At 40.1% G+C, this 25,170-nt stretch overlaps 2 protein-coding genes across 10 annotated transcripts in view; one reads left to right on the top strand and one right to left on the bottom strand.

Annotated features, from left to right (window-relative positions):
* MIER1 (MIER1 transcriptional regulator) overlaps window positions 1-4,641 on the top strand; it is a 63,189-nt gene extending 58,548 nt beyond the window's left edge. For all 9 annotated transcript variants that reach the window (XM_047725360.1, XM_047725358.1, XM_047725362.1 and 6 more), the window contains one exon: window positions 1,333-4,641. In XM_047725360.1, coding sequence (XP_047581316.1) covers window positions 1,333-1,661 — 329 coding nt within the window. In that variant the 3' untranslated portion in view covers window positions 1,662-4,641. The remainder of the gene's footprint in view (window positions 1-1,332) is intronic.
* Window positions 4,642-24,434: 19,793 nt separating this feature from the next.
* The window catches only part of SLC35D1 (solute carrier family 35 member D1), a 42,687-nt gene continuing 41,951 nt past the window's right edge, over window positions 24,435-25,170 (bottom strand). The window contains exon 12 of the mRNA XM_047725372.1: window positions 24,435-24,725. Within this exon, the coding sequence (XP_047581328.1) occupies window positions 24,617-24,725 (109 nt within the window). The 3' untranslated portion in view covers window positions 24,435-24,616. The remainder of the gene's footprint in view (window positions 24,726-25,170) is intronic.

Here is a 25,170-nt window from a genome sequence, read left to right as displayed (position 1 = left end):
TCAAGATTCCCACGTTTTTCAAGGAAAGGAGGGAATTCTCCAGTGCAATTTTATTTGTTTCATAAGGGGCTTAGTGTCTTGAGATCTTATTTTTTTTTACCTGCTCACAATTGTCACATAGCTCTTTGGGCTTACTGTAGCGGTATAGTTTCTTCTGCATCCTGGTGCAAATCCCCGTTATGCATTTATGATTTGAGTGCACTTTTGAGTTGGGGCCATAGAATATTTTCTTTGACCAAAATGTAACATTTGAGGCTCATCTTTTAGACTGAATATATTTTTCAGATAATTAAAATTTAACTATCTCAGTGGCACATTTTATATTTACATTAAGTATCCAAAATGGCTAGTTCATTTTGCAGTCAACTCTAAGTGCCTTTTTTACTGTAACTTCTAGCAAATAATTACTCTCTTTTCTCAACCTGTTACTGAGGAATTTATGTTTGCTTTTATGACTTTAAAATGTATGTTTGGACAAAGCAAGTGTTAATTTTTGAACATTGTGACAGATTACTTAAATCCATTTAGGTAAATGTGTGATCTTTACCCTTAAAGCACAATACCTTTATTCTTACGTTAAGAATAAAAGTCATGGGACCCCTGGGGATAAAAATACATTATATGTTTATTAAAAAAAATAAATTAAAAAAAAAAGTTATGGGGGCACCTGGGTGGCTCAGTGGGTTAAAGCCTCTGCCTTCGGCTCAGGTCATGGTCTCAGGGTCCTGGGATCGAGCCCTGCATCGGGCTCTGCTCAGCGGGGAGCCTGCTTCCTCCTTTCTCCCTGTCTGCCTCTCTGACTACTTGTAATCTTTATCAAATAAAATCTTAAAAAAAAAAAATAAAAGTCATGTTATTTTATATGGCAGTAGAAAACTCAAGCTTCCTAAAGAATGTCGATTTTTTTTTTTTTTACATAGTTTTAGAAAGGTATTACCATTTTGCTAATTTGTGCATATTTTTGCTTTAATTTAGCTTATTTAGACTACTGGACCCAGTGCTTGCTTGTTGTTACATAACACCAGCATGCTCCTAATATATGGCAGATTCTGTTCTTAATTCCTTACATTTATTAACTTTTAATAACAAACCTGTAAGGTTAAGTCTTTTATTACCCTCACTGTATATGTGGTGAAACTGAGATACAAAGAATGTAAGTAACTTTTGCCCAAGTGACACACTCAGTAAATAGAGCCAGAGTTCAGACCATATATACATAGATTTGACACCTCTCATCCTGGATGTAAAGGTGTTTTACAATAGCTGTTTTAGAATAGTGTAAAAGTTAGCTTTTTAATACTAGCAGTTTCACTTACGTTTCTTCCAATGTAGGGGTGTCATCTAATGGACCAGGTGAAATGTTGAACAAAGAAGAAATCAAAGTTGAAGGGTTACATGTTAATGGACCAACAGGTGGAAATAAGAGACCACTTCATGCAGATATGGATACTAATGGTTATGAAACAGATAACCGTACCACTGACCCAAAACTTGCCCATATGACTGCAAGAAATGAAAATGATTTTGATGAAAAAAGTGAGAGACCTGCCAAAAGGCGAAGGGTAAACAGCAATGGAAAAGAAAGTCCAGGTTCTTCTGAATTTTTCCAAGAAGCAATGTCACATGGAAAATTTGAAGAACTTGAAAACACAGATGACTAAATTTTAGACTTGTTTTACCTTCTTTGAAGTAAAATCTGGTGTGACTAAAATTTTCAGGGTTGATGGGTTACCTTAAAAAGTTGATTTCCTTGAAGCAGTTGGTTAAAATTTTGAAAATTTGAATTGAGTTCTAACTTTAGTAAATAAGATTTCGTAATTCTGCCCTTTGTAGACTTTTTACTTTAAAAGTGTAAAGACCCTCTTAAGGATATAACAAATAGTATAGTCAATTTGAATGAACTGCGGAAATATCTGTACCTTCTCATTTGATGTATTAATCTTAAAAGCTCACCACAGGTATTTTTTGCTTAGTTTGTTGGCAGAAAAGAAAAAGACCACATTCAAATTTGTTTAACACCAGTTTTTCTGTGTTTCTTGAAATGTCTTTATCTTTTTTAAGAGAAATTTTTCTCTCCATACAAATTGAGTGTCATTATTAAGGAAACCCTTATGAATCCTGAAAGTTATGCTAGCATGATTTTTTTATATATAGAAGTTTAAAAATAAACCAAGTCAGGTTTGTATATGTAAAATTGTTGACATCAATGATGTCTTTCCATATTCTTATCTGGGCTTAAGAAATACATTCTGTATTTTTCCAGATTCTTTGTAGCCTTTGAAAGATTTTTACAGTACATATGTCTTGACTGAGCTGTCCTTTCTTAATACAAAAGCTTGTATAATTTTCTTAACTTGTACAGTTGGTAAACTTTTATGAGAGGAATTGATATTCTGAGTCTGTCAGCTTTCATTTTATTTTGCTAAGGTTTTTCTAATGAATTTTTAAGTGTTTGTGTAGTAACTAAGTCATGTTTCTTATACAGGTGGTAAAATCGCATTCATAAAGGATTGTGAAAAAAAATTTTTTTTTTTGAAAATTTGTTTTTTCAAATTTCTACTTAGGGACAAATAGTTTGAGAATTTTGAAATTAAGCATGATACCTAGATTACATAGTTTGTTTTGCGTTTGCTTTAATTTTCAGAATTATTTTTGAAGCAAGACAGAAGTTTAATGTTGGCTTAAGTGCTTCAATATATCATGCTGACCAGAATCCTGTTCGGTTATTTTTATATGCATTATAAAATTTCCCATTTTTGCATTAACTAAACAGGGGAAAAGGTCAAGCAATATTTAGATGTTGGCACACACAAGGAGTTGGGAGATAATATTGATTTTATGAGGAAAAAGTGATGAAGTGAGTGTATTTCCAAGATGAAAATCAGATGTACCATTGCTCTGTATGATTACAAACAGGATCATCCATTTGCATAGCCTTGCAAGAGTGCCATTTTATTTTTAGTGCAAAATTCTTGTTAAAAATGTAGTTTTATACAGCTGATAGACCAACCTATATCCAGACTTTTATAAAAGATTATTAACTATTCTTGTTTTTTCACACAGGCATACCCCAAATGCTTCTACTGACTCATTTTCAGCCATCAGTTCAAGAGCCAATGCCTTTTTAAAATAAATCTTCTGTGGTCTTATTTTTAATGGCTCAGCTGTTTTCATGCAATTGAGTAAAGGTTTGCACTGAGAAGTTACGGTTTAGGCCTTACCCCATGAAGTATTACTATTAACATATGTTCAGACTGCTTCCTTCCACCAATGTGAACAACTCTTTTCCCCAAACAGTGTTAAAATGCCACTTTACAACACTTGACTTCATTTAATGCACATTCACTGTTACATACATATCTAGATAAATCAAAGTTTTGGGTGGAAGTGTTGAGAAGTGTGAATTTTTTGTTGGTTTTGTTTTGTTTTACCTACAAAATTAATTTATCCAGAATGGCAGCTTTAGCAGATGGTCATAATCCATTTTCTAAATCAGTTTTTATTACACAAATCCAAAGTATCCTGGCTCCTAGCTCTTTGTCAAAGATGGTCTATAGAAGTGTTTCAAATGAAGAGTGATGTTGTATTTTTAAGTTGCAATACTAAAGACGTTATCTTCCCCTTTTTTTAAAAGATGCATTTTGTTTGCAGGTTTGTGAAGTTCTTGGAAACTAATACCACAGGAACATTTTTAGTACATTCTCAGGCATGTTTGCAAAATATGGCACATGTATACGTCTTAGGAAGTTTTACTTTTCTTAATCTTATCTTTTTAAAGTATGCCTAATGAAAGACATTCCACTATTAGAATACATAATGCTCAGCTTTTTGTGAAGAAATTTTTAATTGTATTTTGTGTTTATTCAGGTATTTCACACAGTACTTTGTTCTTCATAATGCAGCCACTATAACTTGATAAGTAATTGCACTACTTTAAAATTTTTAGTAATATCATGAATTTAATTTGCTTGAAGATTTAGTACCTTTCATAACTCTTGAACTCTTACCAAACTGCATTGGGAAAAAAAGCCTTTGTTAATAGTTTCCCCCACCCCATGCCCATCCTCAGCAAAGCACTATCATTTTCATCTGAAATGGTATTGTCTCATAATGTGTTTTCAAATAGAGTTCAGAATCTGCAACTCAGTTCAACACAAGTCTGTTGAGCTTTAAGATGTATTTGACTATTTAAATAGGCATTTAAAATTATGAATTAGATGTTTTTAAGTTTATGCATAGTAATTTTGCACTGTAAAATAATTCCCTTTTCCCATTCCCTGTCTGCCATTCTGAATATGCTTATTAAAATATTTTTTTAAACATACTTGTCTACATAATACCGTGTGAATGATTTTCATTAGATTGATTCACTAGGTTTTAGTTACAGATTTTAAGTTTGTATAATACATACTGTTCACAATGCAAATATGCATAATTTCTGTTCCTTCTCCTAGATATATCCCATGAACTAGTGTTTGAGTGGCTTCTGGTCCCTTTCACTTCATCTTGGGTGATGTATTTTTGTTTCCTCCAGAGAGATCCTTTGGTCTGTGGACCTCTATTCACCCAATTTTCTTTCTCTAAACTATGAAATTACAAATTTTCCCTATCTTTTGTAGTGTAGTTCATATATAATATTTTGTAAAACACTATTGTCACAATACTTACTTTTCTCTAAATGAAAAATTAAGAGTGGGCATTTTCTAAGTGAGGGTTGGTGAATTTCCATAGAGGAGGTGTACGCTGATGATCCTGGAGGCGTGTGACTGACTGGCTCTGTATCACTGCCAAGTGCCAAAACACAAATAAGCTTCCCATACCTAATTCGTAGTCATGAAAATTGACATGGTGGAAAATCATATGTGGGGAAGAACAAGAATTTCTAAATTTTAAGACTTTTATTCTAAAAATGACCTTTTTCTTTCTGTATTAAATAATTCCACTGATTAATTTTTTAAATCATAAAATCAGGCCTTCAAGAATCAAGTTTATCCTTTGCAAAATCTTACAGGGTCATCCCCCCAAGTCATGGGCTGATGGAGTAGCCTCATTTTCTAATATCAGTTTTCATAACCTCATTTATTAACTGCCCTTAGTATACCACTGACATCTTTTGACATCTGTAAGTACATGAGTTTTTCCTTTTCTGACCATGATTTTTTTTTTTTTTAAGATTTTATTTATTTGACAGAGAGATCACAAGCAGGCAGAGAGGCAGGCAGAGAGAGAGGAGGAAGCAGGCTCCCTGCTGAGCAGAGAGCCCAATGCAGAGCTCGATCCCAGGACTCTGAGACCATGACCTTTAAGATGTATTTGACTATTTAAATAGGCATTTAAAATTATGAATTTTAATTCATAATTAAAGGCAGCGGCTTAACCCACTGAGCCACCCAGGTGCCCCCTGACCATGATTTTTTTTATCTTCACTTGTTTTCACACTAGTTCCTATGACTTATTTAGGATGTATGATATGCTTAAAATGTCATTTTGCTTGCTGTTAAGAAATGTGAACACCATCTTAATGGCTACCTATTCTGTGAAGGACACTGAAGAACTGCCACATAAACTGGAGGTTGAACTCCATTCTCTGTGCAAATTGATGGTAAAGGCTTCTTCACACTGAAACGTCAGCAGGGACAAGTCTGCATATATCCTCTTACCAGCCAGTATTTGGGCCTACGCTTGTACAGCTACTGTGCTTGGCCTGTGGCTTCAGAGACATGCAGCACATTCTCTTCATCAAAGAGAAGGCGTTAGCAGGTAAGAGCTGTGGGTAGAAGTGTATGCTTAGCACGGAGGGTGCAAAAGGAAAGAAACAGTAGGTACAATACGAAGGAAACCATTTACGAGGCTTTGTGCCATAGAATTTAGCTAAATAAGATCTTCCTTGAGCTTAATATTTTGGTTAGAAATTAAGCAATATGAAATATATGTACAATTTCCCCAAGACCATTTTTTTTTTAACGTTTACTGCAGGGCTAATTATAATGGCTGTGGATCGTTCAGGAGTCACCCTGTTTCTCACTCCCGTCCAGGGAGGGCTACTGTAAGAGTAGGGAGTCTTCTGATTTCCTAAAGTTTGGGAAAAGGGAGAGAACTAACACAAATTTGGCCTGGTTCTAAAACATTCACTTTCTGCTGTTACCATTAGCATGAATGCTTGTCTGTAGCATGGGCTACTTGTGTCCTTCTATACACTAGCTAGAACTTAGAGAGTTCAGGGGGTTCTAAAATACATAGTCTTGCTCTTTTCTCTCTCAAAGAAGATGAACTCTGGATTAATTTAAGGACTATACACTTAAACTTTTTTTTTTTTTTGAGGGGAGGTGGGGAAGGCCAGAGGGAAAGGAGAGAGAATTGACACCGAATGCGGGGCTTGATCTCAGGATCCTGAGGTCATGACCTGATCCGAAATCCACTTAACTGACTGATCCACCCAGGCGCCCCTACACTTAAATTTTTTAAAGAGAACAGAGGCAATCTGGATCCTGGAGTGGTTTCTCCTAGAACTGTAAGCAATCCAGAGAGTGGCATCAGGCTAACTTGAGCCACCATAAATTCCTGACCAAAAAGAAAATCAAGATCTAGTGAAAGAGCTTGCTCCCAAAGGGACTTTTTAATACTTGACTCTTCCTCTGTCAGTAGTTGTGCTTCAGCAGAGTGCACATAAGGACGTGTTCTGGCTAGGAGCTCGTGCCCGGCATTCTGAGCATGGCTATTCCATTAGTCCCTTCTGCACGTACAGTTGTGGTTGGTGGAAATTCATCTGGATGACAGGTTATTCCAAACAGCCTGCGTTATGAGCTTCATGAACTGCTTTGCCATGTGGCCTCTCTACTGTGTCTGTCACGGTTTGCATTTGTCTGCCGGTGTTTGGTAGACAGGGACTTGCACTTAAAAACACAGTATAAACACCTGAACTCTGCCCATCTGTAAAGTAAGGATGAAACTTACTTGGCCAGTATCACAGCTGTGTTGAGATTTGAAAATCATATGTAAGAAAGAAAAAAAAAATTACACAAAAATCTCGCTAGAAAGCCCTACCCTAGGTAAAGATCCAGTAGTAGTAGTAGTACATGTCTACAGTCCCTTATCTAAAATTCTTGTGGCCAGAATTCTTTAGATTTTAGAGAGGTGCTATGTTTTAAAGAATATCCATAGCCAGGTCTAGAACCTATGGTAAAAAACACTTGTCCACCATAAAATGTATTCATATTCACACACATTCCAGGTCAGATATTGCTACTAAATGAGTTTGACAACAAACTCAAGAAAAAAACTTAGATTTCAGAATCACACACTTACAGTAACCTTCAGATTTTGCTAGAGCTCACTTGGCAGCTGAGTCCAATTTCCTCTACTTTGCTAGGTAACTGGCAAGGAGACCTGTAAATAGAAAGCCAGACATAAACCAGCAGGTGTGTTTTGATATGTACGCAGCTCCAGCAGAACCCTGCAGACCCTGGGACTTCTAAAGCGCCAACAAGTACCCTGTAAATGAAGCAACTGGTGAGAGGAGCCTGTCAAAGTCCAGATGTGACCTGGAGCCTCCCACACAGTCCCCTCATTTCACAGAAGGGGAAAACCTAAGACCCAAAATGGGAAAACCTAAGACCCAAAATGGAAAAAGGATTTGTCTGACAACCTCAAACTCGGCTACTTTGGCAAGGTCCAATACCTCTGTCCTTTTCCTCCATGGTACTTACTACTTTATAATTCTATATTCATGGCTAGAGACTGGGGCTTGACCCTTGAGCTCAACCCTTGAACTTGAGCATTGGCTCATCAGTCCCTGTGTCCATAGAAGTGAATTACTACCTACCCTTTAGCCAACCCATCATCGTGGCTAGGGAAGTGGCTGTCATAAGGCGGCAGCTCTTTTTGGATTCATTTGGCTTCAGCAGTTGGGGAAGAGGCATTTCCTCAAAAGAAGCATGTGTTGATCACAGAGAAAGGTTCGTTTAGGAGCGAAAACAAGCCTACTGCAAGTACTATCATATGCCATTAATGAATAATTCCTGTTACATGCACTGTACTAAACACTCATTATAAACCAATCCTCACAAAATTACAGATTTTTACAAATGGGGAAACTCAGCTGTCTTGGGAAGTTGAAAGACACACTTTCCAAAGGTCTGCATTTGTTCACCTAGTTTCCTAAGTTTGATGTTTGTGTTCAGGGAAGGTGTGTGTTGCGGGGCAGAAAGCAGATGCTATTTGCAGACAACCTGTTCTGGCCTTTTTTCCCTTCAAGTCTGAATTCTGGAAAGGAGAAAGTTCCCCCAAATTGGGAAAAAGCTGGTCAGTAGGTTCTGAAGAATAGATAGAATGTGAGTTCTTTCTCTAGCAAGACCTCAGAGGAATGGTTGCAGGGGCTGTAGGACATGCTGGACTCCAGGCATTGAGACCTTCCGGTAGTAGCAAGCATCACTGTCCCAAAGTTTGGAATCTGCAATGCCACTTGCCTTCAAAGGATACTGTGGAGACAGTCAATTAAGTAAGTACTTAAGCAGTGACCATCAAGGACTAAAGGAGATCCCTCTTCTATTTTCCAGGCACTGTGCAATTCCCTTGAATCTGGGTTAACCTTAGGGAAGGATCAGGATTGAATCACCTTCCAGGTGGTAAGATGGGGACTTAATCTAATTTAATTTAAAAGAATTGAGTAATTTGATGTTTCCTCCATACTCAAATATTACACTGCACTGCTTGTTCTAGAAGGTTCTACGGACTCAGAGCAAAAAGTAGGCCAGATAGCAAGGCAAACTTACATTCTGTAAAGAAAATACTTTTTCACAATCACGATTTGTTCAATAATGGAAACTTTCTGTGCCTGTTTCCTTACCTCTAAAATAAGGATAATAAAACTTAACTTTAAAGGACGGTTTAAGGGATTAAAACGTATCAATATATGTAAGGTGCTAAGAAAAAATTGCCTAGCTAGGAGGTAGCAAATGCTTAGTAAATTATTTTTACTATGGCATAGCAAGTATTGTTTACTATACTTCAAATACTACCTTTTTGGAAAACACTGGAAACCCAAGTTAAATACCTTTAAAATGTTCATCTTTAGTCTCCTGGAGTTCAGATAGTCAGTCTCCCTGAGTATCACAGACTTAGGCAAAAGGCAAATTCACCACAGCCTTAATTATAAACAAAAATTAGAAACTGATTTCATTATCACCGGTTAATTCTACCTCCTAAAATAACTTGATGTTTATTCTCTGCTTTCACAACTACACTTTAGGACCCATCATTTCTCACCAATTGTACAGCAATTTTCTGTAGCTGATGTATTGATCTAACAGTCCCCTGCCTTTCTTTTCCCGCTCCCCAACCGGACAGTAATCTGCACAGCATCTTCAGTGATCCTGTTTGTGTGCAAATCTGACGTACAGCAGTTCCTTCATTTAGGCACACCAACATCCAGTAGGCCAAAGGTGCCTGGCGACTTTTTTCTTTTGTTCTAATTTGAATGCCTTTAAGCGGTAGGTACCACAGGTCCTACCACTAACTACTGTAAGTGTTGATTGCATTCATTCAGATTCACACTTTTTAACTGCCTGTAAGATATGAATTTGTCAACTCCTGACCTACAATCCCAGTACTGCAGCTGGCATGATCTTTCTAAAATGAAGATGAGGCCATATTTCTGCTGTGCTATGTTTACAAAATATAGCCATTAATCGGCTACTCTTTGTCTAGATGTGTTCAGTAAATATTTATGGTGTACCCACAGTGTGCCCAGCGCTGTTGGTTCTAGGTGCCAGGGATACTGCAGTGAACAGAACAAACCAATATCTGTGACTCCACAAAGCTTAAATTTCATAAAAAGGGACAGGTGCGAGGAGGAGTCAAGGTGGCGGAGAAGTAACAGGCTGAGACTACTTCAGGTAGCGGGAGATCAGCTAGATAGCTTATCTAAAGATTGCAAACACCTACAAATCCAACCAGAGATCGAAGAGAAGAAGAACAGCAATTCTAGAAACAGAAAATCAGCCACTTTCTGAAAGGTAGGACTGGAGGAGAAGTGAATCCAAAGCGATGGGGAAGATAAACCTCAGGGGGAGGGGCTGGCTCCTGGCAAGCGGCGGAGCAACGGAGCACAAAATAGGACTTTTAAAAGTATGTTCCGCTGAGGGACATCACTCCAGAGGCTTAACCGGGGTGAAGCCCACGCGGGGTCAGCGTGGCCTCAGGTCCCGCAGGGTCACAGAAGGATCAGGGGTGTCTGAGTGTCACAGAGCTTACAGGTATTAGAACGGGGAAGCCAGCTACAGAGACAGAGCTGAGGAGTGAGCTCTAAGCTCGGGGTTACCTTGAACCAGGCTCGGTCAGCTCGGAACGCGGCTGGAGGCCAGGGTGACAGGAGTAACTGGGCGCTGTTCTCTGAGGGCGCACTGCAGAGTGGGGCCCCGGGCTCTCAGCTCCTCCGGGCCGGAGACCAGGAGGCCGCCATCTTCATTCCCGCCCTCCGGAACTCTATGGAAAGCGCTCAGGGAACAAAAGCTCCCGAAAGCAAACCGGAGCGGATTACTCAGCCCAGCCCCTGGCAAGGGCGGTGCAACTCCGCCTCGGGCAAAGACACTTGAGAATCACTACAACAGGTCCCTCCCCCAGAAGATCAACAAGAAACCCAGCCAGGACCAAGTTCACCTACCAAGGAGTGCAGTTTCAATACCAAGGAGAACAGCGGAATTCCAGAGGAGGAGAAAGCAAAGCACGGAACTCATGGCTTTCTCCACATGATTCTTTAGCCTTGCAGTTAATTTTTTTTTTTTTCAATTTTTTTTCCTCTCCTTCTGCTAAATTTTTTTAACTTTTACCCTTTTCTTTTTTAACGTTTTTTTAACGAGTTTATCTAATATATATATATATTTTTTTTTTCTCTTCTTATATGTTTTCTTTATTGGTTTTCTTTTTTAATTTTTTTTTTCTTTCTGAACCTTTTTATCCCCTTTCTCCTCTCTCACGATTTGGAATTTCTTCTGATTTGGCTAAGGCATATTTTCCTGGGGTTGTTGCCACCCTTTTAGTATTTTACTTTCTCCTTCATATACTCTTATCTGGACAAAATGACAAGGTGGAAAAATTCACCACAAAAAAAAGAACAAGAGGCAGTACCGAAGGCTAGGGACGTAATCAATACAGACATTGGTAATATGTCAGATCTAGAGTTCAGAATGACGATTCTCAAGGTTCTAGACGGGCTCGAAAAAGGCATGGAAGATATTAGAGAAACCCTCTCGGGAGAGATAAAAGCCCTTTCTGGAGAAATAAAAGAACTAAAATCTAACCAAGTTGAAATTTAAAAAAAGCTATTAATGAGGTGCAATAAAAAATAGAGGCTCTCACTGCTAGGATAAATGAGGCAGAAGAGAGAATTAGCGATATAGAAGACCAAATGACAGAGAATAAAGAAGCTGAGCAAAAGAGGGACAAACAGCTACTGGACCCTGAGGTGAGAATTTGAGAGATAAGTGACACCATAAGACAAAACAACATTAGGATACTTGGGATTCCAGAAGAAGAAGAAAGAGAGAGGGGAGCAGAAGGTATATTGGAGAGAATTATTGGAGAGAATTTCCCCATATGGCAAAGGGAACAAGCATCAAAATCCAGGAGGTTCAGAGAACCCCCCTCAAAATCAATAAGAATAGGTCCACACCCCGTCACCTGTAAGTAAAATTTACAAGTCTTAGTGACAAAGAGAAAATCCTGAAAGCAGCCCGGGAAAAGAAGTCTGTAACATACAATGGTAAAAATATTAGATTGGCAGCAGACTTATCCACAGAGACCTGGCAGGCTAGAAAGAGCTGGCATGATATATTCAGAGCACTAAACGAGAAAAACATGCAGCCAAGAATACTACATCCAGCTAGGCTATCATTGAAAATAGAAGGAGAGATTAAAAGCTTCCAGGACAAACAAAAACTGAAAGAATTTGCAAACACTAAACCAGCTCTACAGGAAATATTGAAAGGGGTCCTCTAAGCAAAGAGAGAGCCTAAAAGTAGTAGATCAGAAAGGAACAGAGACAATATACAGTAACAGTCACCTTACAGGCAATACAATGGCACTAAATTCATATCTCTCAATAGTTACCCTGAATGTTAATGGGCTAAATGCCCCAATCAAAAGACACACGGTATCAGAATGGATAAAAAAACAAAACCCATCTATATGTTGCCTACAAGAAACTCATTTTAAACCCGAAGACACCTACAGATTTAAAGTGAGGGGCTGGAAAAGAATTTACCATGCTAATGGACATCAGAAGAAAGCAGGAGTGTCAATCCTTATATCAGATCAATTAGATTTTAAGCCAAAGACTATAATAAGAGATGAGGAAGGACACTATATCATACTCAAAGGATCTGTCCAACAAGAAGATCTAACAATTTTAAATATCTATGCCCCTAACGTGGGAGCAGCCAACTATATAAACCAATTAATAACAAAATCAAAGAAACACATCAACAATAATACAATAATAGTAGGGGACTTCAACACTCACCTCACTGAAATGGACAGATCATCCAAGCAAAAGATCAACAAGGAAATCAAGGCCTTAAATGACACACTGGACCAGATGGACATCACAGATATAATCAGAACATTTCATCCCAAAGCAACAAAATACACATTCTTCTCTAGTGCACATGGTACATTCTCCAGAATAGATCACATCCTGGGTCCTAAATCAGGTCTCAACCGGTATCAAAAGATTGAGATCATTCCCTGAATATTTTCAGACCACAATGCTCTGAAGCTAGAACTCAATCACAAGAGGAAATTTGGAAAGAACCCAAATACATGGAGACTAAACAGCATCCTTCTTTTTTTTTTTTTAAAGATTTTATTTATTTATTTGACAGAAATTACAAGCAGGCAGAGAGGCAGGCAGAGAGAGAGGAGGAAGCAGGCTCCCTGCTGAGCAGAAAGCCCAATGTGGGGCTCGAACCCAGGACCTGGGATCATGACCTGAGCCGAAGGCAGCGGCTTAACCCACTGAGCCACCCAGGCGCCCCTAAACAGCATCCTTCTAAAGAATGAATGGGTCAACCAGGAAATTAAAGAAGAATTGAAAAAATTCATGGAAACAAATGATAATGAAAACACAACGGTTCAAAATCTGTGGGACACAACAAGGCAGTCCTGAGAGGAAAATATATAGCGGTACAAGCCTTTCTCAAGAAACAAGAAAGGTCTCAGGTACACAACCTAACCCTACACCTAAAGGAGCTAGAGAAAGAACAAGAAAGAAACCCTAAACCCAGCAGGAGATGGGATATCATAAAGATCAGAGCAGCAATCAATGAAATAGAAACCAAAAAAACCAATAGAACAAATCAACAAATCAATTTATATGGAACCAGAAAAGACCTCGAATAGCCAAAGCAATATTGAAAAAGAAAGCCAAAGTTGGTGGCATCACAATTCCGGACTTCAAGCTCTATTACAAAGCTGTCATCATCAAGACAGCATGGTACTGGCACAAAAACAGACACATAGATCAATGGAACAGAATAGAGAGCCCAGAAATAGACCCTCAACTCTATGGGCAACTAATCTTCGACAAAGCAGGAAAGAATGTCCAATGGAAAAAAGACAGCCTCTTCAATAAATGGTGTTGGGAAAATTGGACAGCCACATGCAGAAAAATGAAATTGGATCATTTCCTTACACCACACACGAAAATAGACTCAAAATGGATCAAGGACCTCAATGTGAGAAAGGAATCCATCAAAATCCTTGAGAACACAGGCAGCAACCTCTTCGACCTCACCCGCAGCAACATCTTCCTAGGAACATCGCCAAAGGCAAGGGAAGCAAGGGCAAAAATGAACTATTGGGATTTCATCAAGATCAAAAGCTTTTGCACAGCAAAGGAAACCGTTAACAAAACCAAAAGACAACTCACAGAATGGGAGAAGATATTTGCAAATGACATATCAGATAAAGGGCTAGTGTCCAAAATCTATAAAGAACTTAGCAAACTCAACACCCAAAGAACAAATAATCCAATCAAGAAATGGGCAGAGGACATGAACAGACATTTCTGCAAAGAAGACATCCAGATGGCCAACAGACACATGAAAAATTTTCCACATCACTCGGCATCAGGGAAATACAAATCAAAACCACATTGAGACACCACCTCACACCAGTCAGAATGGCTAAAATTAACAAGTCAGGAAATGACAGATGCTGGCGAGGATGCGGAGAAAGGGGAACCCTCCTACACTGTTGGTGGGAATGCAAGCTGGTGCAACCACTCTGGAAAACAGCATGGAGGTTCCTCAAAATGTTGAAAATAGAACTACCCTATGACCCAGCAATTGCACTACTGGGTATTTACCCTAAAGATACAAACGTAGTGATCCGAAGGGGCACGTGCACCCGAATGTTTATAGCAGCAATGTCTACAATAGCCAAACTATGGAAAGAGCCTAGATATCCATCAACAGATGAATGGGTAAAGAAGATGTGGTATATATACACAATGGAATACTATTCAGCCATCAAAAGAAATGAAATCTTGCCATTTGCGACGATGTGGATGGAACTAGAGGGTATCATGCTTAGGGAAATAAGCCAATCAGAGAAAGACAACTATCATATGATCTCCCTGTATGAGGGAGAGGAGATGCAACATGGGGGGTTAAGAGGGTAGGAGAAGAGTAAATGAAACAAGATGGGATTGGGAGACAAACCATAAGTGACCCTTAATCTCACAAAACAAACTGAGGGTTGATGGGGGGGTGGGGTGGGGTTATGGACACTGGGGAGGGTATGTGCTATATTGAGTGCTGTGAAGTGTGTAAACCTGGCGATTCACAGACCTGTACCCCTGGGGATAAAAATATATGTTTATAAAAAATAAAATTTAATAATAAATAAATAAATAAATAAATAAAAGGGACAGGTGCCACAGAGCTAAAACACAAGAGAGGAATAGGGACAACCGTGGGGTGCAGTTTCAGATAGGCTGGTTGGGGAAGGCCCGCTGAAGTGAGGGCATCTGCTATAAAGACAAAGGGGGATGCATCCCAGACAGAAGCAGATACAGTGGCTAGAATGCTAGAGGGCTGTCCCTTCCAGTATCTCCTCGGTTGAATACCAGTTGTCCTTCAGGAATCAGCTCAAATGTGATTTCTCCAAGGAACTTCTTTCTACCATTCTTGGGATAATAGTTCTCTTATACAGTTTTATATCTCAGATAGTTTCATCATTCTGTTGTCATTTGTAGAGATTGTTCTCAAAAGATTACACTGGAAAAAATTACCTGAAGAATAAGCACACATAATGAGGCATTCCTGATGACAATTCTCCTTTGGCATTCTAATATAGGGATATTATCTGGAATTCTTTGGGAAGAAAAGATTTTAGAATTAAAGTCCATATTTAAACTTATCAGCTGAAGGAGGCTGTACAAATTCCTTAGCTCTGCCTAAACCACTATTTGTGCAATAGTAAAGTGTTGTAATTTGAAAAGACATGGTGAAGGTCTAACTCCATGAAAGAACACAGCAGACCCTCAGTAAATTGCTTTTCATGCAAACTGCTTTCCATAGTCTATTCCCCCAATGGCCACTGCTGCCACAAGAGGGCCCCATTAGTAAGGCTGAAAAGGCGTGTCTGCTTTACCTTTAGCAGTTAACAAGCTACCAGCTCATGTCCAAAGCTTTAAATCCATGGTGTATGAACTGTGAAGTAAGAATGGCATTCGACAGGCATACAGGGATGATGAGTTTGGTACCACCAAGGCTATTACAAACAGACTTGGAAAGACAAGAACCTAGTGTGCTGGTGAAGACCAAAGGTGTTTCAAGCCCAGCTGACGGATTTGAATGTGGGTTTCACAACCACACTGGACAATTTACCTTACTCAGCTCCATCTGTTAAATACGGTTTTGCTGGGTCTCTGCTACGGGCTGGCTGCCAGCCCCAGGAACTCAGTCTAGCTTGATGAATGGGTGAACAACTGCTGTGATGAGAGCTGTAGGGAAGTCCTGGGTGTACCCAGTAACTGCTCACCTGCTATGGACACATGAAGGTACCAGCTCTGTGCTCTGCTCCTCTCAGCAGTGCCTCTTGTCTGGTACTCCCCAGTAAAGTCAGCTTTGTGTGGGGAAGGCAAGGTGAGACGAGAAACCAGCCAAAGGGCTGAATGAAAGTGCATTTATCTCACAAATTATAAAGTCAAATTCTACAAGGATTTTTAGAACTTGATTAAAACGTGCCTTAAAGGAAGTCTCTTCAGCAAACGATGTCAGTAAAGCTACACGCAAAAAGAATGGAGTTGGACCCTTATACCATATACAAAAACTAAAAATGGATATAGATGTAAAATTACAAAACTCTTAGAAGAAAATATAGGGGGAAAACTTCATGACAATGGATTAGACCATTACCTCTTGGATATAACACCAAAAGCACAGTCAACAAACACAAAAACATAAACTGCACTACATCAAAATTTAAAACTGCATCAAAGGACACAAGAATGAAAATGCAACCTACAGAGTAGAAAAAAATACTTGCAGACAACGTATTTTATAAGGAGTTGAAACTGAGAACATATAAAGAATGACACATCAACAAAAAAAATCCAACAATAAAATGGACTTGAATAGACATTTCTCCAGAGAAAGCATATAAATGGCCGACATGCATATGAAAAGATGCTCAGAGCCACTCATCATTAGGAAAATACAAGTCAAAACCACCATGTGATCACCTCACACACACTAGGCTGGCTACTTTCATAAAACAAAGTAAGTCTTAACACGGATGTGACGAAATCGGGACTGTTGTACACACTGGTTAAAATGTAAAATGCTGGGGGCACCTTGGTGGCTCAGTGGGTTAAGCCTCTGCCTTCGACTCAGATCATGATCCTAGGGTCCTAGGATCGAGTCCTGCATTGGGCTCTCTGCTCGGCAGGGAGCCTGCTTCCTCCTCTCTCTCTCTCTGCCTGCCTCTCTGCCTACTTGTGATCTCTGTCAAATAAATAAATAAAATCTTTAAAAAAAATTTTAAAAATGTAAAATGCTGCAACCACAATATAAAACAGTATGGCAGTTCCTCAAAAAAATTAAAAAATAAAAACAGAATGACCAAATGACCCAGCAATTTCAAAAGAATTGAGAGCACCTTTGTACACACCACTACAGATTTTGTGTTCTCCCCTCCTAAAATTTGTGTGTTAAAACCCTGTTCCCCAGTGTGATAGTATTTGGAGATGGGCCTTTGGGAGGTCATTAGGTCATTAGGGTAGAGCCCTCATAGGATTAGTGTCTTTATAAGAACAGGCAAGACAAAACGTCCTCTCTGCTCTCCCATCAGGTGAGGATAAGAGAAGATGGATATCCCGGAAGCAGGCTCTTAACGGACGCCAGATCTGCCAGCACCTTGATCTTGAACTTGCCAGCCTCTAGAACTGTGAGAATAAATGTTTGTTGTCTAAGCCACCCATTCTATAGTAATTATATAATTACTATTATATATTATATTATATATAATTATAATTATAATTCTATATAGCAAACTGATTAAGACACCCAGTGTTTGCAATATTATTTACAATGCCAAGGGTGGAAGCGGTCCAGTGTGTCCATCAAGAGACGGAATGGATAAATGTGCTATATACATACAATGGAATATTATTCAGCCTTAAAAGGAAAGAAATTATAACAGCATGCTACAACATGGATGGACCTCAAGGACATTACATTATGGGAAAGAAGCCAGGAGCAAAAAGACAACTACTGTATGATTTCACTTATATGAGGTTATCTAGAGTAGTCAAATTCATAGACCGTAGAATTGTGGTTGCCAGGGACTGGAAAGAAGGGGGACATGGGGAGCTGTTTAATGGGTATGAATTTCAGTTTTCCAAGATGAAAAAGTTCTAGAGACTGGTTGTACAACAATGTGAATATACTTAATACTACTGAGCTGTACACTTAAAAATGATCAAGATGGTAAATTTTATTCTTATAGATATTTTGCCAGTTTGTTTTTAAGCCTTAACATACTCCTAATTCTGTTGAGTTTGCCTGTACCAAAATGCCTCTCTTGAGTGTTGTTTTATTTTAGGGTTATTTCCTGGTCAAGCTACTTAGAGGTTTCGACACCTGATTAAGCAGATGAAATATTTTTGGAAGTAGAAAGACTAGCATTTCTTTCCATTGAATTTAGCACAAGTATGCCAGAGACACTGGGTATTTAATCCTATGTGCTATTCATACAAAATACTTGTACGGTTATAAAGGAAAAATTCCTCCTGTGTCTTTTCTCAGTACTCCACTATGTACCAAGCAAATCCATAACACGGGCTGCGTCAGCTACAACCCAGTCCTGACACTGTGTGGAGTTAGCATCAGGTCCTGTAGTTCCCACAGGACTCACAGGCTCAGTCTCACATGACTATTACCGCCACCCCCCTCCCCCACCCCTTCCAATTAAATCCCAAGTCCAGGTGGTTAACCTGAGCATCTGGCCAACCAGCTATTAACCAGAGGTTCCCAGGACCTGCTTAGGTTTGAATACTGTGTTTGAGTAGCTCACAGGACTCAGGAGAACAGTTTATTTATTAAATTACCACTTTCTTACAAAAGTATATATCTCAGGAAGAGCCAGATGGAAGAGATGCACTGGGCAAGATATGTGAGAAGGGGCGTGGAGCTTTCTGGCCCTGTCTGGGAGCACCACCTTCCCAACACCTCCACACGTTCAGCAGCCTGGAATCTGTCCACATCTTATAGTTCAGGGATTTTTATGGAACCTTCCTTATGTTGACATGATTGATTAAATCACTGGCCATCAGTGACTGATTTAACCTCCAGTTCCTCTCCCCTTCACCTAGGAGGGTAGGGGGAGCAGCCTGAAAGTTGCCAACACACATCACTGTGGTTGGTTCCCCCCACAACCAGCTCCTGCCCATCCTTTCAGGTCCTCCAAAGGTCACCTCATTAAAAACTCAGGTGCAGTTGGTTGAAAGAGGCTCATTACGAGTAACAAAAAACCCCCATTTCATCTTTATGGCTACGGAACTGTTTCAACTTTCAACTCAGAACAAAAATTTTAGCGCTATAGGAACATCTTTTGTTATAAAGCACAAGAGTTTCAGGAACTATGTGCCAGGAACAGGGACGAAGGCCAGATACAAATTTCTCTCATAAATCACAATATCATGATGACAAACTGTATAACAAGATTTCAGTCACCTGGATGCCATCCTCTTAAATGTGGGCAGACTTCTGGCTCCTTGCATGCACTTAGAAAGGAATGTTAATACATGTGTTCAGGAAAAAGTATTTATTTGACACCTTTACAAAAATATTTAGGCACATAATTTTCATGTTTATGTCACCTGATTTATATATCTCAATCCTTAGTACCTTTTAAAAACACTAAAATGGTCATTTCGTAAATAGGATCTGTAGTGAAAAATACTGTGATAAGCCAACATTTGTAGACAAAAATCAGTTGATCAGCATGAGAAATATTTATGAACAAAATAATCTCTAAAAACATTTTTGTGAGTTAATAAATCTAACCAGTAGATTTCTTTTTAAAAAGTAATTCAAAAACAAAGTTTAAAAAAACCCACCAGTGAGTGTCTCTTCTTACCGTCACGAAGTGGCACCCTCACGCAAGACCTAGCAGACCAGTTCAGAACACAGTCGTGGCGCCAGAGGCTCCCAAACCCCAACCACCAAGAGCTGTGCCGACTCAGACGCAGCGCGGAGCCAGTGTGTTTCACTCGGAAAAGGGAAGAAGGAATGTCTGGCCTGTGAAGCCTGTAGAGGAGCTACACCTTAAGGAGACAAACTGGGAAAGCGTAACCAGCCATCACCATTCTGAAGTGAAGACAGAAAATCATTTTTTCTTTTGAAATTCACCACCAAAAGAAAATCAACTTTGTTCTTTTTTTAAAAAATAGGTGGAATGACCTGCATCACCTAATGGCCATAATTATATCCAGTAGGTACTTTAAAAAAACAAACAAACAAACCTGTTATTTAAATTCCAGAGGCAACAAAGTGCAGGATCACGTTTTTCAAGAAATATACCCACTGCCCAGGCCTCCAGCATTTAAGGAGCAGAGATGAAGTACCTAGTTTGCCTACAGTCTCCCCATGATGTCATGATATAATGACACTCGCTGGGCGCCTCATATGTATGAAGCATCATGCTGAATAGTTTCACATCCGTTATCATTTATTGTGACTATTACTGTTTTCCCATCAATTACAGCCTTATTCAGAGGAGGAGCCAATACATAAGTGTCCCCCTTTATTCACAGGGGATATGTTCCAAGATCCCTAGTGGATGCCTGAAGCCACAGAGAGTACCGAACCCTTTACATGCTTTTTCCTATACGTACATGATAAAGTTTAATTTATAAATTAGGCACAGTAAGGGATTAACAATAATAAAATAGAAAAATTATACTGTCATAAAAGTTACATGAACGTGGAGTCTCTCAAAGTGTCTTATTGGACTGTACTCACCCCGTGATGACGTGAGGTGATAAAATGTCCACGTGATGAGATGGAGCTGGGTGAATGACGCAGACATTGTGACATAGCATTAAACTACTACTGACCTTCTGACCCTATGTCAGGAGGATCATCTGCTTCCAGACCTCGGTTGACCACGGATAACTGAAACCGAGGAAAGGGAAACAGAGAAGGGGTGACTCCTGGACTACATAGTTATGGGGAAGAAAGAATATGTGAAATAGAGGGAGAGGAAGCCAGACTAGTCACAGATTTAACAGCCAGACACTTCTCTCAGAACTAGAAGAGTAGCAGGTGTTGAGAAAGTCCTTTTAGATGAAGAAAACGCTTTGGCTCTATGGGTGGGTGGGGCACCCATAATCTGTGGTAACTGCCAACTGCTCTTAGTTACAAACCACTGACTCCTTTCACCCTCTTCCTCTTAATATGCACCTGGCCAAAGAACTATACGTTCCTTGAGAACAAGAACTGTCCTATTTATGGTGGTTTCCCCAGAGCTTGGCATAAGGCTCTGGCATAAAAAAGATGCTCAATAAATCTCTGTTCACCGATAAGACCACAATAACAAAAACAGGTCCAAAATACTAAAGCACTATTCCAAACCAGTCAAATATGAAACTCTGCTAGTCTTTCCGTGAAAAACACGTCAGTGTTACTGACCTGAACTTTCCATGGATTCTTGATACAAGAGGACTACAGAAAACTTGCAGATGCATGATTTTTTTTTTTAAAGATTTTATTTATTTATTTGAGAGAGAGACAGTGAGAGAGAGCATGAGCAAGGAGAAGGTCAGAGAGAGAAGCAGACTCCCCATGGAGCTGGGAGCCCGATGTGGGACTCGATCCCAGGACTCTGGGATCATAACCTGAGCCGAAGGCAGTCGTCCAACCAACTGAGCCACCTAGGCGTCCCAAGGACTACAGAAAACTTGCAGATGCATGTTTTTTTAAACCAACTTTCGAGTTGGAGCCTAGCAATGACTGACTTATAAAATCAACACCCATATGAAGCAATTACAAATCACCTGACACGCCGGCAATGCACAGTCTGGTCAGCCAGGGTTCTCTGAATCAATCTGGCACAGACTAAAAAGCAGGATGGCCAAAGAGGACTTTGTTTTCATTAACTCAAGAAGAGGAGCCACTAGTCAGAATTTGGTTTTCAAAATTCTCACCACAGCTTATCTGTCTCAAAGGGCAAACGAAGGGTTTAACTATAAAGCTGCCTCTCTTTCCCCCAGGAGGTAGTTAGTAGGTCACAGAATTTTTGCCTTGTAAAATATCAACCTTGGGGCAAAATCCAGACATTCTGGGTGATGTCAGAGCACCAGGTAAACCTCTAGTTCACTAAAACCAAGCCTGCACATAATTGAAAAACTCCAAAAACAGTTGGCCAGTCTCTTCAGTCCTAACTTCCCCAGGCTGCTTTCTCTTATCTTGACATGTTGGTAGAAGTCGAAGGGGGGCATCTAGGAAGCAGAACCTGGACAAGGCAGAAGATGAAACTCTCTCTGCTGTTTCTGGACACAGCACATTCAGCATGGACTGGGGGGATCTGGGGGGGAATGCCAAGGTCATGTGCATTCAGTGAGGCTGTAATGACACTATTTTCTCAAACCTAGAGAGATGACAGATCTTCAAGGAACCTGACCCCCAAGAAGCAGTTTGACCCCTCTAACAGCTCTAGACACATCCAAAGACCTTTCATGACAAGAAATTCTACAACACAAATTATCTCTAAAGTCAAAATTCCATCCATGTGCCTCAATAGAAGGAACAGAACCACTAAAATTAACTCTCACGATGCCTTTCCACCTTATCCAGGCAAAACCAGGCAGGGGCAGGCAACATTCGCAGCCAGAGTTTATAGCAACTGAGGCCAGCCTGGAAATGAGACAGAAGCTCTGGCATCACTGTCCTCCCTCTGCAAAGCCTATCCTCTCTGAGTCCAAATTCAACCAAGCACTTGCCTCCTTTGAAGAGCTCAAGCTAACCCAGCATCTTCATTTCCTCACTCTCAGAGGAAAAGCAAAGTTTATCAATGGCAGCATGGTACAACAGAAGAAACATGAATTTTTACTTCTTAACAAGTCACCTACTTCCTCGGAGTCTTGTTTTCTTTTGGTAAAACAGACACCAGAAAAACCATCTTACAATAAGAAAATATCCTATGTTCCCCCCCCACAAATTTTCTCAGATCAGATGACCCTGAAAAAAGGGAGCCTTGGGAGCTTTCAGCTTGGAAGTTGGCCATGGGGCTAATTCTAGGGACCCAATACCACTGGTCCGGCTTTAGTAAAGACAAATCCAAATATAGGAAACACATGGATATGAAAATGACCTCCATTTTTTAAAAATAAAAAGAAACCAAAACCTTCCAGGCCTCCTGTTAAGTAAGCCAGTAGAGCCCTGTGGATTCCAAACCCAGTGAAAGAGAAGTTCGTGTGGACCAGTGCAAAAGTACCCAGCCTCTTCCGCACTGACTGCAGAACCAGCCTGTGCAAACACTCATACCCAAAGTCAGTGGATGTCTCTGAGCCGGCACACAGGGCTGTGTGTGAGGGAAGACCCTTCCCATCCAGAGAGAGAGTGCAGGCACCACCTATTCACAGCTGCTCTCCCAGGATACAGCAGAAGTCTTACGAGAAGCTGCCATGCCCAAGGGACAGGGGTTGTAGGTGACAGTACCCGAGGAGACCGGTATGCTCCTGCCGTGTAAACTCTAAGCGGACACTGCCACACAGAGACCATGCCTGGACAACACGGAGACATCTCAGCAGGCTTTCCCCTCAAACCAGCACACTCAGGAATGGAAGACCTAGCTGCAGCAATTCAAAGAGGAGTAAAAAGAATAGCAACCAAACCCAGAAGAGGGAAGCACAGCAAAGAGACGGGGGCCACCTTGTGGGCCGGCCATTCTCCCGCAAAGAAGAAGAGCTGGGCTGCATAGTTTCCAAAATGCAGCTCTTCATACAACTCTTGATCTTGGGGTCAGGAGTTCAAGCTCCATGTTGGGTACAGAGTTAACTTTAAAAAAAATTAAAACGAAACAACTGTTTAAATAAATAAACAAAATGCAGCTCTTCACATGCATGTCACCTCCTGTCGTAGCTTCTGGTTTCACCATTGTGGGGCAGACAGGGACGGGTGCTTCTAAGCCCATTCACAGACTCGCAGTAGCTAAGAGCTGAAAAAAGTTTCTGTTGCTTGTTCAGGGTCACAGCATCTCCTGAATGGATCGTAAAGTTAAGTTTCCTCTCTTAACCCTCTGTCACAATAGCAGGAGTAAGATCATTCAGCTACCTCCAAAAACATCCCTGTACCCCCAGCACTTAGCATAATGCCAGGTACATATTATATACCCGGTACCTTTGAGTTGAATGAATGAATCCTACAGATGAATAAATGAGAAAAGGGCCTACTTTCTCCCTCCCTTCATTATCGCCATCCTACACAACAAAGAGGGAACATAACTTCAAGGAATGCACTGTGCCCATCCCAGGAGTCCTCAGGGAAGCCAACGTGGAAACCCATACAACTTCAAAGCCCACATGGTTTTTTAATGCCAAAGCTGTCATCTTAAGCAAATGCAGTGATACTACCCTTACGAAGGAAATGCAATTGTTAAGAAACAAAATTCAAGAAGGAGAAATTGTAGATACTTGGCTGCATTTCCAGCAGAAGGCAGGCTAACCTGCCTCTCTGTGCCGCAGCCAACCAACTGAGGAGGCTCCAGCTGGGGCACTATGTAAATGCAGCTCGAAGGGACACCTGGATTTCAAACTATGGAACAATATTTTCAAAACACCGATGTTTCACTGTCGGCATAAAAGAAATAAATTAAAAAGTCTGGTACATTTTCCAGTTTGATATAAATTAATTCCAACGGCATATTTAAAATAGAGTCAATTATAAGTTTCTCTCATAAAATTTTAAAAGGCAGCAATCAATCCTCAGATTGTACAAGTGCAAAGGAATGGTTATTTTCTCCATAATCAAGACACCTCAGTGTCTGTGTACGAATTGCCAGTGTTTTCAGTTGATCAAAAACTTGGGCCTACGTCATCGAAGCAATCCTCTGGTCACACTGCTCCTTTCCCCTTAATGTCCAGCTTGTTACTGGCCTCTGACTGTTTGCTCAGCTGCTCTTCAGAGAAAGTGATGTAGGAATACACCAGGCTCCCTGCAATGCTGCAAAACAGAAAACCACCATCAGGGAGGAGAGAAGGAAGGAATGGCAAAGGTATGGGGGACTAGTGTTGAGGGCTGGAGTTACCTTCATAAACCAACAGCACGTAAAATTAAAACATACAGTGTTTTCAGCTACCGAACAAGAGATGCTCCCTCACCATCGTATCACCCCCTGCTGCCGATGCTCTGAGGAAATAAATGTGTGCACGTACCTGCTGGCAGGAGTGCCAATTTTATACCACCCTTCTGGAACACCATTTGTTGAAGTAAAAAAAAAAAAAAAAAAAAAAAAAAAAAAAAACCCTTAGGATTCTGCTTCTCCTTTGAGCAATCTACTTCATGGAAGAATTATATACATCTTCATAGACTTACCAAGAAAGAGTTTGCCACAAAATTTATAATAGCAGAAAATGAGGTAAAGGATAAATGTCCCAAGAGAGAATTA

The sequence above is a fragment of the Lutra lutra genome, chromosome 4, assembly GCF_902655055.1.
Source record: "Lutra lutra chromosome 4, mLutLut1.2, whole genome shotgun sequence".
Classification (NCBI taxonomy): domain Eukaryota; kingdom Metazoa; phylum Chordata; class Mammalia; order Carnivora; family Mustelidae; genus Lutra; species Lutra lutra.
The sequence above is the reverse complement of the archived record's forward strand: the minus strand, read 5'-3'. Positions and strand labels throughout refer to the sequence as shown.